At 43.3% G+C, this 12,950-nt stretch overlaps 3 protein-coding genes across 4 annotated transcripts; 2 read left to right on the plus strand and 1 right to left on the minus strand.

Annotated features, from left to right (window-relative positions):
- Window positions 1–152: 152 nt before the first annotated feature.
- On the minus strand, window positions 153–6,449 carry si:ch211-198a12.6 (uncharacterized protein LOC563253 homolog). 2 transcript variants are annotated; one of them, XM_035172333.1, is made up of 2 exons: window positions 6,219–6,449; window positions 153–3,852 (listed from the first exon to the last, which is right to left on the minus strand). In XM_035172333.1, the coding sequence occupies exon 2, from the start codon at window positions 3,732–3,734 to the stop codon at window positions 2,079–2,081; it is 1,656 nt and encodes a 551-aa protein (XP_035028224.1). In that variant the 5' UTR covers window positions 3,735–3,852; window positions 6,219–6,449; the 3' UTR covers window positions 153–2,078. The 2 variants fall into 2 exon arrangements, with proteins under 2 accessions (XP_035028224.1, XP_035028225.1); XM_035172334.2 differs by lacking the exon at window positions 6,219–6,449 and adding an exon at window positions 4,948–5,859.
- Window positions 6,450–7,304: 855 nt separating this feature from the next.
- Window positions 7,305–11,306, plus strand: LOC118119461 (tripartite motif-containing protein 16). The gene is made up of 7 exons (XM_035173478.2): window positions 7,305–7,906; window positions 8,501–8,596; window positions 8,710–8,943; window positions 9,044–9,203; window positions 9,336–9,521; window positions 9,941–10,077; window positions 10,481–11,306. The coding sequence occupies exons 1-7, from the start codon at window positions 7,508–7,510 to the stop codon at window positions 10,862–10,864; spliced, it is 1,596 nt and encodes a 531-aa protein (XP_035029369.1). The 5' UTR covers window positions 7,305–7,507; the 3' UTR covers window positions 10,865–11,306.
- An 814-nt stretch (window positions 11,307–12,120) lies between these two features.
- On the plus strand, window positions 12,121–12,744 carry LOC118119158 (tripartite motif-containing protein 29-like). The gene has a single exon (XM_035172873.1). It carries the CDS (start codon window positions 12,316–12,318, stop codon window positions 12,742–12,744), a length of 429 nt encoding a protein of 142 aa, XP_035028764.1. The 5' UTR covers window positions 12,121–12,315.
- Window positions 12,745–12,950: the final 206 nt, after the last annotated feature.

A 12,950-nucleotide genomic window follows, 5' to 3' on the forward strand; every position in this document is an offset into this window, starting at 1 on the left:
CTATACCACATCTGCAATCAAAGCATTAATGTAACTGTTGCTGCAGTTTGATGCTTTCATGGGTAAAGAGTGACACCATGTGGCTACACTGTGGAAGTGCAAAGGGCAGAGTACAGGCACGTGGTGAAAATAAGACCAGGTGTCAAGCAACACAAAATTCATGTGATTTATTTCGCTGGATTTTATAAATGAGTAAACCTATTAAATATTGAACAAATAAGACCTGATTAGCTCTAATGTTCGATGCCTTTCCCACTTTAAGAATGCACTGCATTGATCGGACACCACAAGAGAGTCAACAACCTTTATTTATCCATAAATGTGCCACTCAGAAATTGGGATAAGGTGTTACAGGATTTGCCCTTAAGAGAAGCTTATATGGATGATTTACAATTTCTCTCTACAATGAGTCCATCGACAAAAAAAAAAAAAAAAGGAAGGGTGGGGTAAAGACAATATGGTCGTAACAGTGTAAACACATGGTAATATACATGAAAGCAAAAGGTATCAGTGACATCAAATTAAAATGTAGGGTAAGTTAGTATGAATAAGAACAAAAGACTCCTGGAAACCCTAACTTTTTTTTCCTCAAATAACAGCTCGGCATACATTTCTACATCGCATGCAATAAGGCACCTATCTAACACAAGGAAGAAACCTATGCTACAGTTTGAAGCACAATTGTTATCCAAATGAAAAGAAAATATTGCTCACTATAATGTTCACTCCCATAAAAACTGTATATCTCTCATTCCCTTTCATAGAGCCCAAGCCATATCTAAAAAAATACATCAGTTTGTAAAAGATATTTTACACAGAACAGTAAATAGAGCGCCATCCATTGGAATTCCAAAAATCTTGTAAAAGTGAGATTTTTCACGTTGTCTTTTAGTATACACAATCTATTTTTAGATCAAATCGTGACAATCTGCAGATCAAAGTGTGTGTTACCTATATTCTGTACACGGGTCATTGAATTAGTCTCCAAAGAAATAAAGTGTGGTGTTGCATTTCAGTTACATTTGGTGCTGGGGTACAGAGGAAAACCGCACAGTAAATAATTAGGACACAGGTCATGTCTTAATATGCTACCCAGTAGGTTTTTATTTCTATTATGCATTTTCTTATGGCTAAATTGCATGTCATAATAGAACCAGGGGGTGAGCCAGTATTGCTCTCTGTACAGTCTATGCAGCAGTGCCAACCCATAGTAGACATACAAGAAAACAACCTCATAAATATACAGGAAGGCTCGTGTCTGATGGAGCCCAAATTCAAGAACAAGCTGCTTGAGAACACCTGCAACACGTTTCATCTCCAACACTTAAAACAAATTAAAGTCATAAAAAGGAGGAAAAAAAAGGGTGGAGACAAAGTGGATCTTACTATCAAAAATGTAATCTTTTGGAACAGCACACTAGTCACCTATACATATATATAAAAGAAAATCAATACGTATTTACATTGGATTTTTGACATTTGCTTTAGATGGATTATGTGGATGAAAAAAAAAATAACTATTTAAATTGAAACAAGTCTTGTTCATTAATTGTGTTGGTAGCCTTGAATAAAGTTGAGGCTGAGAAGCATGTGTGCCCACCTGAAAGTACATCAACTGAATTTGTCTATTGAAAAATACAAAGCCAGAGGGTGAAGCATATTTTCCCCAGGTAACAATTTTATCATGTAGATCTTCAAATCACATTTTTTTTTCTTTAAAAGTGTTCAAAAGAGCTCCTGGAGCAAGTGAAGCACAATCGCGAACAAGAATAACCGCTGCCTTCCCGCTCTATTATTATACCCTCTTTAAACTGAGCACATAGTCACAGGATCAGCTCTGAATTATAGGTTACATTGTCCTTCAGGCCAAGCAGTTTCTTTCTGAAGACACATGTTACTGTCCATTTATTGTCAACTGCTCCACTTCATCGCAGCCATGTGCTGACCTGACCCTTTGTCTATAGAGGTTGGCCTGATGATGGGGGTTTTCATTGATGGGAACATCGTCGGTACAGAAACAGGAGGGGAGTGGTGGTGTGTGCTTGGATGGGACAACATTTGAGGGATAGAACTGGTGCTCACTGATCAACGTGGATCCTATGATGTCTGGAGAGGGAAGATGAATGGTTAAAGCCTTTGCCGCACTGAGTGCACCTGTACGGTTTTTCAACAGACAGGATGCGCTGTTTTGGGAAAGCGTTGTTAGGGAATGCCTTCCCTGTGGGGATGGTGGTGTACTGCTGCGGTTGCGGCTGTGGTGGCTGTGGCTGCTGCTGCTGTTGTTTGTTCTCCAAGTGAACTCTCTGATGTCTTGCAAGGGAGGAGGAGTGATTGAATCTTTTGCCACAGTGAGCGCAGGTGTAACTCTTTCCCTCTGAGTGGACTCTTTGGTGCCGGGACAGGGAAGAGGAATGATTGAAGCCCTTATCACAGTGGTGGCACATGTAGGGCTTGTCTCCCTGCTGATGCACCCTCTGTTTGGGGGGAGTGCCGTAAGACAAGGGTTTCCCAGGCTGCGGTGGAGAGAACACTGGATTCTGCAGGTGGGTCTTGTGGTGGCGAGAGAGAGAAGAGGAGTGATTGAAGCCCTTGTTGCAATGTCGGCAGGTGTAGGGCTTTCCTCCAGCATGGACCTGCTGGTGCTTCTTAAGGTGGCGTTTGCGGACGAAGCTCTTCCGACACATGTTGCATTTGTATGGCTTCTCACCCGAGTGGATCCTCTGGTGTTCTCTCAGAGTGGCTGCAGCCGCAAAACACTTTCCACACTGCGCGCAGCGGTGGGGTTTGTCTCCGAGCACGACTGCAGCATGGGTTTTCTGGTGCTGCTTCAGGTTGGAAGTTGTGGCGAAGCCCTTGCCACACTGGCCGCACGTGTATGGCTTCTCACGTGCATGGACTTCCTGGTGCTTTTTTAAATGCCTTCTGCGGACAAAACTCTTCCTACACTGGGTGCACTTGTAGGGCTTGTCCTCGGAATGCATCTTCATGTGTTCTCTCAGGGTGATGGCAGCAGCAAAGCTCTTACCACACTCCGAGCATCTGTGGGGCTTGTCTGGCAAATGAATCATCTGATGAGACTTGAGGCTGAAGGCATCGATTACATCTTTGCCCATAATCTCAACTCCAGGGGGAACATAGGGCTTTTCTTTCATGTGAATCTTCATGTGTTGCTTGAGGCTGGCCTCCACAGCAAAGCTCTCACCACAGTGGACACAGATGTAAGGATTCAGGTCCTTATGGATCTCAAAGTGTTGGTGAAGATCGGCAATGCTGCCAAAAATCTCCCCGCACTCGTTGCACTGCAGACCATGGGCTTCATGTATGATTACACCATTCTCAGACTCCACAGTCAACTCTCCACCATGGTCAGACTCCACTTTGACCACATGCTCACTTTCGGTCTTAAGCAGCACCTCTCCCAGCAGAGCCTCGCCTCCTGTCGTCTTGATTTCTGCTGCCGTGAAACAGTGCATCTCACCATGTTCCACCTTGATGTAATCATGGTCTGTCTCGGCTACAATTGCCTCCACGCAGGCTACAGCACCGAGGTCCGTTCCCAGTCCCTGGATCTTTAAGTCTGCGCCGTGAATCTCCAGTTCTAATCCACGCTTTTCTTCAGTCATGATCTCAGTTTCTGCTCCATAGTGTAGGTCTACATGGCTGTGGGCTATGACACACTCCGACCCAAGTGTGTCAAGGCCGGGTGTGTCACATTCAGTCTCTGACTCGGCCATGAGAACACACTCCAACCCCACGACCTCCGTTTTCGTGCCGGGCGATGACTTCTAAGAGAATCGGGGAAATAGGTTTGTTTTGTGTGGGGCGCGTTGGTTCTCTTGTCAGTCAGCAGACCTGCAAGAGGAGAACAAAGGGGGGAAGTTAATCATCAGTGTCATAGAGTAGCTCTAATTGGTCTTGCTTACCTCCAACATGGGAAATTAGGTGGCAAGAGAAAAGATGGGACAATTTAACAAGCAGTCCTAAAAAATTAATGTCAGAACAAACCATATTTCTTATACAACTCCATATGTTTGTACGCATGTCTCATATTTAACTAAACTGATAATTTCTCAGTCGAGACCCGTCAAAATACTGGAAAGTGACAACAAGCCAGATTTAGAGTCAATGGCAGGTCTCTCTGACAGCTAAGTTTGTTGACATGTGATAAGTAAAGTGATTTTAGTTAATATTGTTTACCACCCTCTTCCCAGGACAGGCATGGACAACATATGACAATAATATAATAGATGTGATAAACAAAAGGCTTAATATTAGATAAACTGATCGACTCTGATAGTGTATAATCACTTAAAGTGAGTTGATTTGATCTAAAACAACTGAGTTTGCACCATTTAGGTTAGGAAAAATTACTTGAACTGGGAGGTGCAATTAAACCAAATAAAGTTGTTGGGGCGGACGTAGTGACATTTATGAATTAATACTACTACATGTTTCTAATATCCTCAACTGCAGCAACGCAACACTACTTAGCGAGCTATGAGATGAACCTGTTAGCTTCGTTAGCACTTAAAAAGAGCTTCACCTCAATTGCTAACAATATTGATAAAACCAAACCAGACAACATCCCCACCAAGCTCCCAGTGCGAAATTAATCCGTAAGCCAAAGTCAACTGGCCTGTGAAACTCGCTTTGTTTTCAGTCCACTGTTCGTTCTGATAAAAGCACAAAATGTAATATATTAAGGCATTAAACTTTGATGTTTTGCTACCAAAACATTGAACTGTTTGGTTGCTAGCCTCCTGAAACGGCTACAAATAGCCCCCATAGCCGCTAGTTAGCTGGCTATGGTGGAAGGGGGAACTGGTTAACGACAAAACAGCATTGTGTTAGCTGCTAATGTTCGCGATTTAGCCAGCTAACTAGCTTCGTAGCGAAAGCACCGCGCAAGTAATGAGCCAGAACCTGAACAAATAACGAAATACTTACATTTAAGCGAATAACTGAGCTCAGTAATTTGGTGCGATATGTGGGTCTGCTGTCGACGCGGAAATTCGCTCCGTGCGAGTATTAACAGGCCATCTTGTTGTGCCACACCAGCACTTCCAGCTAGCCAAGATTACATGCTCGCCTAAGATGGCTGCCGCTTGCTAACGTTAGCTCGCTTAGCCTCCGCCCTTCATAACATACTGAATTAGAGCTGCCTCCCGAAGCCATTTCAAACTGAGCGGAAATCAGACTGAGTCGTGCTGCGTATAGGCTTTACTGGGTCGCCGAAACGATCTCAAACTCCCAGTAAACCCACAGCTTCGCCAGAGACAGCCGTGAAGGCTAGTTTGAGTGTGTTAGCAAGCTAAGAGCCACATCGTATTTTCGACCAGGAGCGGGGCTAGCTGAAACAAAGATGGCTAACCGTGAGGGAGATGAGTGCTGCGAAGAAAAGCCCGGGAAATTATGTCTTTTACTCACACAAGAATGGACGCAGGGGATAAATCAACAAGCAGATACAGTTTAAAATACATAAATACAATAAAAAACTACAGGACACGCAGTGGTTTGACGTTGGGGGAGTTGCGAGTAATCTTGGCTACATTCCGGGCTAAAGCTCCCCCTCACTGCGGCAGCTCCAGCAGACCGCACACACAACTGCAATGGCGGCCTTGCTGGGGTTAGCAGCTACCCAGCCCCGACAGTGTTAGCGTGCTGGCTACGTAGCCATGATGCCAAGCTAACGAGCCAGCTAATCCTGCCTGCTAGCCCGGCTACAGCCCGCTGTCCAGGGTCGGTACCAGCCTGTGGAACACTGGAACGGAAGCTTTGCTATTAACCGCCCATCCGACCATGTTGAAGTCTGCACAGATAAACTGGACTTGGTCTCAAAACAAGCGGATTGGTCGATTGTACACAAAAATAACCTAGATGAGACCCAGAGCTGAAATAGTTCATTATGTGTAGTAACGTAGTGTCGCTGTCTGTCTGGGTTTTTCCTACAGGACACGAACAACCAGTGCGGGTCAGGGCCTGTATTTTTCCATGACAAAGTTGGCTATTACCACAAAGGCAAAGAGAAAATACACACCCTACATGCTAACTAGCATGCTAAATAACAACTAAGCGTATATTGACTAAAACAACGTCCTCCTGCCTCGGTGCCGCTGCTGCTCATGGTATCGCAAGTTGCATTTAAATGGTGAAATAACCACCACGCGTAAACACAGCGCCGGCTCCAAATGTGTAAATCGATGCATGCACACACCCACCTTATGAGTCTTTAGAGAGATGGAGGGAGGAAAAGAAGAAGAATCGTATAAATGCTTCAAACTCCGGGTGGAGGAGAGATCTTTGCAAGCTGTGGTGAGCCTCGTCTGATCACTGTGTGTGTGAGTGTGTGTGTGTCTTCCCCTCTCTCTGCCTCTGTGTGTAGCTGGCGCCACTGCTCATCTGGCGCCAACGTTGGACGACCGACGCACTTTACCGAACGCTACCCGTCATTTCAATGCGGCAACACAACCACTAGCGCTCCCCGCAGCCTGGGAGTGGTACGTGTCAGAAAAGCCAAATCTTACAAGGACAAACTTGGGCATGAGAATGGTTCTTATTTGTAGTTTGTGGCCCTCAGTGGTGAGAGGTGAGCAAATAAGCAAGTAAGTTACACATGATGAGTAAGCATGTTAAAAGTATCGTGCAGGTATTTAAAGTGTATTCACTTAACATACGTATTTCCATTTCGGGATATTTGCTGATTATTTTATGACCAGTCTGCTTTTTTTTATTGATCATATGATTAGTCTGCTTTATTTTGCTGCCATTGTAAAGCACTTTATAATGTAGATTTTGAAAAGTGCTCTGTAAATATATATTTTGTATTATTATTATTATTATCTCCCCTCCCCTATCAATGTTTAAGTAAATGTAGCCACGTTGTAGAGACACTGTTTTACAAGTAAAAGACTTGCATTCAAAACTTAACTTAAGTGAAACCCCAAAAATGTTTCCATCAAAACATGTTGAAAAAAATGAATGCGCTCATTATGCAGACTTATTATAGATAAATTAATCTAAAAACTTCACTTTAATTGAAGTAGAGGTAGAAGTAGACTAACTCTCAAAACTGTATAGTAACCGAGCTCATGAGACAACCAGACTTCACTGTAAAGAATATCTATCTATCTATCTATCTATCTATCTATCTATCTATCTATCTTAAATTTTGTTTTAATACCTTCAACTCTCTCTCTCCTTTCTCTCAGTTGTGTTTGTCAGTCACTGTAACGCCCACTCCCTGTAAATTAAACATCCAACCTGGAATACTGGTTTTACGATGGGAGTAAAGCACATAGCTAACATTCTGTCACAAACAGAGTCAGTCACACAGTTTCACTGAAGCTGTTCACTTCGGGAGCTCGTCTGGTTTCTTCTCCTGCTTCTGTTCAGTCTTTTTCTCGGCCTTTTGATCTCAGTCCATTTTACCAAGAGGGTAACATATTTGCTGTTGAGCTAAATCCCCTGTGGATTTTGAATCAACATTTTGTGACTTCTGGTAGGAAGAATGTCACACCCCAGCACTCTGGATTTGGACAGAAGCAGCGTCCTGGAGAAATCTCGTCGCTCCACCAGTCGGAGCCTGCCCCGGGCCCAGGCCAAGCCCGGGGAGGTCCTGTGTGACTTCTGCACATCAGGGAGGGAGAAGGCCGAGAAGTCCTGCCTGGTGTGCCTGGCGTCCTACTGCGAGGCTCATCTCCAGTCCCACTATGACTATCCCGCCTTGATGAAGCACAAGCTGGTCAAAGCCACAGGTCAGATGAGGGAGAAGATCTGTGCACAGCACGATAAGCTGCTGGAGGCTTTTTGTCGCGCTGACGACACATCTGTGTGTGTGCTGTGCATGATGGATGAACACAAACATCACGACATTGTCCCGGCTGGAACTGAAAGGACAGAGAAACAAGTGAGTGGAAGAAACAATCTGTCAAGTTGAAGTTTTGGTGAAGATTATGAGATATGAAAAGTGGTTAATGGTACGATGAGCACAGAAAACAGTTTGTCTGCAGTGTCCACTGAAAGTTAATGACTGTTAGGATGGACGTCTTTACAGTCAAGAAAAAACAGTCATTTTATGTTAATCATCTATAAAGTTCTTCTGTTTTATGCTTCCAAATACCTCACCTCTCATTTCAAACTATAGTCACTAACGTATACAATCCAGTACCTACATCATCTTAGATATCACCTACTCTCACACTGATGTTGGCAGAACTGGGTTCAGGTATTATGCACCGAAATGGAGAATGGACATTGCAGTCTTACATTCCCCTTAGTTATTCTAAATATTTGTTGTCTGATGTTTTTCATGATTCTTGAAATCGAAAAGTCCCCATTGTGTTGCTTTTATTTATGAACTCTTTGTTGTGTTGTATTTATTTGCTGATTTTGAATGTCTCCTGTTCTCAGGTCTGTCTTGAAAAAGTGACTGACAATCTTAATGAGATTACACAAGGATTAAATAAATAGAAAAATTAAAAAAAAGTAACTCTCTTTGCAGAAACAACTTAGTACTACGCTGTACAAATCTCAACAAAGAATTGACCAGAGAATCAAAAAGTGGCAGGATCTCCGACAAGCTGTGGAATCAGTCAAAGTAAGCGAAAAAAAAATCTCATTCTTAGTTACACTACATGATGCTGAGAACAAATCATTGAGGTTTGCCTGTTTGAAAAAATAATCGCTTTTTATCCACACCTTACTCATCAGCATTCTGCTCAGACGGCCCTGGAGGAGAACGAGCGGATCTTCACCGAGCTCCTGCTCTCCATAGAGAGGAAGTACAATGAAGTCAAGGAGATGATCCGCTCCCACGAAAAGATCACGGTGACACGGGCCGAAATAGTGCTGGACCGTCTGGAGGAGGAGATCACTCTGCTGAAGAAAAAACATAACGACCTGGAGAAGCTCTCGCACACCGACGATCACATACACTTTCTACAGGTGAGGTCTCGGACAAGGCCTCCAACGTGTGGTGCAAAAATCAGGGTCCATGTATTAGATGTCTCATGTCTCTCCTCCACTTTCCCATTGTTTTTATCAGAGCTGGCAGTCTCTGTCAGGACCCTCTGGGTATGAAGACCTCAACAACATCTCTGTCGCTCCCAACTACTCCTTTGAATCCACCAAGAGAGCCATCTCTGCTCTGAAAGTACAAGTTGAAGAAGTCAGCAAGAATGAAATGAGCAAAATCTCAGGAGCAGGTGAACAAATCTCATCTTTTCCTCTGTTTGTTTCATGAAACTTCGCTATCTCTCTGCATGAGTGGTTGTTTTTTTTAGTCTACTGTTGCTTTCATGAAGCTCACCATGTGTTTGTCACATGTATCTTCATAGTGAAGGAAGTCTACGTCACACAAGAAGGGGAAACCAAGGCACGAAGAGAATCGATTCTGAGGGAAGAACCGAGAACAAGAGAAGAACCAAGACAAAGAGAAGAACCAAGAACAAGAGAAGAACCGAGAACAAGAGAAGAACCAAGAACAAGAGAAGAACCGAGAACAAGAGAAGATTTCCTGAAATGTGAGTTATCATGTTGTTTTTTTTAAAAGAGAAGTCTGCTTTTTAACCGTGATCTTAAACTTCCGGCTTGAAAAGCGTAGCCATGGTGTCATGAACATAACCATCCTTAACATAGGCATGGCCTAACTGTGGTGAAACTACAGTTACGTAAGGAATGTTCTGTGCAGAACAGGTTTGGTGAAACTTAAACAAACACAGGTGTTGCTGCTTTCACTCCGTCTACATGGGAGTTACCAGCCAATGGTTTCAGTCGGCTAACTTTCCTTAACACACAAGATTAAGTTTGACAAATTATGTGCAACAGGATGAAATCCAATGAGATATGTGAAACTGTGACACTGCAGCAGAACAAATGATAAAATTAGACAATAACAACACAAAGAGGGATGGATGATAATCTTGTCCTTCAATGTTTTCAGACTCCTGCCAGTTGATTCTGGACGTCAACAGCATTCACCCCAGCCTCCACCTCTCTGAGGGAAGCCGGACAGCCACGATGAGGAGTGAGCCCAAGAACTACCCAGACCACCCAGAGCGATTCGACCACTGGCAGCAGGTGAGGACTTGTGGCCTGCCAGAACGCCATTTTGTGCCGTGGGGAGGGAAACTGATAGGTTGTTAAAGCTGCAGAGCCCAAATTATGACTGTATCCAGAAGGGAGAATGCGTAATTCTGTTTAGAGACTTAACAGTAAAATAAGCCTTTGCTTTCAGAGAACTTGCTCTTTGAATCACTCTCCTGAGGCAAGAATTATTTATGGGTTAATATCTTCTACTTTTAAAATATGGTTCTCTCCTCTACATTAGTTTGATTGATGAAAATTACTTCCCATATATTTTTTTGGTATAGCTATAACAAAAAAATCTGTTTTCAATCGTGCAGCAAGTGAGTCCTCATTTAAACTCACATATAAACAGCTTTAAGTCTTTCAATCTATAATTTCATCCATTCCACTCTAGGTATTGTGCAAGGAGAGCCTGACTGGGACTCGTTGCTACTGGGAGATGGACTGGAGGGGAACAGAGGTAGACGTGGCTGTCACCTACAGGGGAATCCGCCGCAAAGGGAACGGGAATGAGTGCAGCCTGGGCTGGAACGATAAGTCCTGGAGTCTGTACTGCTCTGACTCCCAGTTCTCCTTTGTGCACAATAACAAGAGGAAAGAAATCCTGGCTCCAATATCGTCTCGTATTGGCGTCTACGTGGATCGTGCAGCAGGAACACTTGCGTTTTACAGCGTCTCTGATGGCATGAAGCTTCTGCACAGAACCCAAACCACGTTTACAGAGGCCCTCTACCCTGCATTCAGTGTGTGGGGCTTTGGCACCACAATTAAACTGTAGCAGAGTCACTATACTGCTACTGATCTGAATTCACTTCACACATTTTCAACAATATACAACAGGGTGTTTGATTAATTCTTGTTAGTTTAGTTTCAGTGGTTCCCGAACTAGACCCCCTGGGGGGTCAAGGGGGAAGCCAATTGGTTAATAGTGAGATGTTTGCAGAAATCAGAGACAATGCACAAATAGTTAGAAAAATCATATATTTTAGCCATACATTGCTACAAAAGATTAAAAAAAATGTTTACATTTAGAATAGAAATATGTTATCAGCGTCTGTTTTACGTTTTTGTTCTGTTGATCATTGCTTTCTATTTTTGGGAGAATCAAGTTTGAAGAGTAAAAGAACTAAATGTTGAAATCATGAAACATATTCAATAACTTATTTTTGTGGTATTTTGTTTATGTAGAAAATATTTTCTCTTTTATATCCATGTTACATTTGCATTATTGGTGTGTTTAATGCTGCGTATAAAATTAAAGCACAGTTGATAAAAAAACTCATGTTGTCACTCATGTTTGTGTCAATATAAATCTGGATTTGAGCTGATTTTGTTCAAATACATAATGTTGACTGAGGAGCAGCTTTACCCGAGCTGGAGTTGCTGTTGTTGTTCACACTAAGACAAGCATCTCACCTCCATTAATACAGTAACCACCCCTATATTATAAATGATATGTATGCATGCATTATATTATATATATTATACGGATGGTGGTTTTGATTGATCATTGGCAGACACAAATTCACTCTATGGTCTTCAGGACATTCAGTGCAGAGATATTACGTTTAAACTCTAGGCGGCAGCAGACACACACACACACGCACACACACACACACACTCACACTCACACTCACACACAGGGAGGGAGAGAGAGAGAGAGGGGGGGGGTCATATGCGTGTTTATTTTTCCTTTACAGAGGTGGTGTTAAGTTTCACTGTGGCTCCATCGTCTGACAGTAAGAACTGAAAACGAGGCATCGAATTGGGGGAAGAAAACCGCAAAAGGAGAAGGAGCGCTTGGTTATTTGCATCAAACACACCGGAGGCAAATTCAGACGAGCCAACGAACAGACATCCTGCTCCTCTCCACACTGATAAACTGGATTAGTAGAAATAGATAAACTACAAGTGTCTTATACTAACAGACCTGAAGTTTTACACATTTAACTTGCTACTGTTTGAAGTGATCATATTTCAATCTGCTCTGTCTGAAACAGTTTACTGGACATGGCACCTGGAAACATTCTGTCACAAACAGAGTCAGTCACACAGTTTCACTGAAGCTGTTCACTTCGGGAGCTCGTCTGGTTTCTTCTCCTGCTTCTGTTCAGTCTTTTTCTCGGCCTTTTGATCTCAGTCCATTTTACCAAGAGGGTAACATATTTGCTGTTGAGCTAAATCCCCTGTGGATTTTGAATCAACATTTTGTGACTTCTGGTAGGAAGAATGTCACACCCCAGCACTCTGGATTTGGACAGAAGCAGCGTCCTGGAGAAATCTCGTCGCTCCAGCAGTCGGAGCCTGCCCCGGGCCCAGGCCAAGCCCGGGGAGGTCCTGTGTGACTTCTGCACATCAGGGAGGGAGAAGGCCGAGAAGTCCTGCCTGGTGTGCCTGGCGTCCTACTGCGAGGCTCATCTCCAGTCCCACTATGACTATCCCGCCTTGATGAAGCACAAGCTGGTCAAAGCCACAGGTCAGATGAGGGAGAAGATCTGTGCACAGCACGATAAGCTGCTGGAGGCTTTTTGTCGTGCTGACGACACATCCGTGTGTGTGCTGTGCATGATGGATGAACACAAACATCACGACATCGTCCCGGCTGGAACTGAAAGGACAGAGAAACAAGTGAGTGGAAGAAACAATCTGTCAAGTTGAAGTTTTGGTGAAGATTATGAGATATGAAAAGTGGTTAATGGTACGATGAGCACAGAAAACAATTTGTCTGCAGTGTCCACTGAAAGTTAATGACTGTTAGGATGGACGTCTTAACAGTCAAGAAAAAGTCAAGACGTGGCTCTGTCTGAAACAGTTTACTGGACATGGCACCTGGAAACTAACAATTGTCAGTTGACTGAAAATGA

This window comes from Hippoglossus stenolepis, chromosome 12, assembly GCF_022539355.2.
Source record: "Hippoglossus stenolepis isolate QCI-W04-F060 chromosome 12, HSTE1.2, whole genome shotgun sequence".
NCBI lineage: Eukaryota > Metazoa > Chordata > Actinopteri > Pleuronectiformes > Pleuronectidae > Hippoglossus > Hippoglossus stenolepis.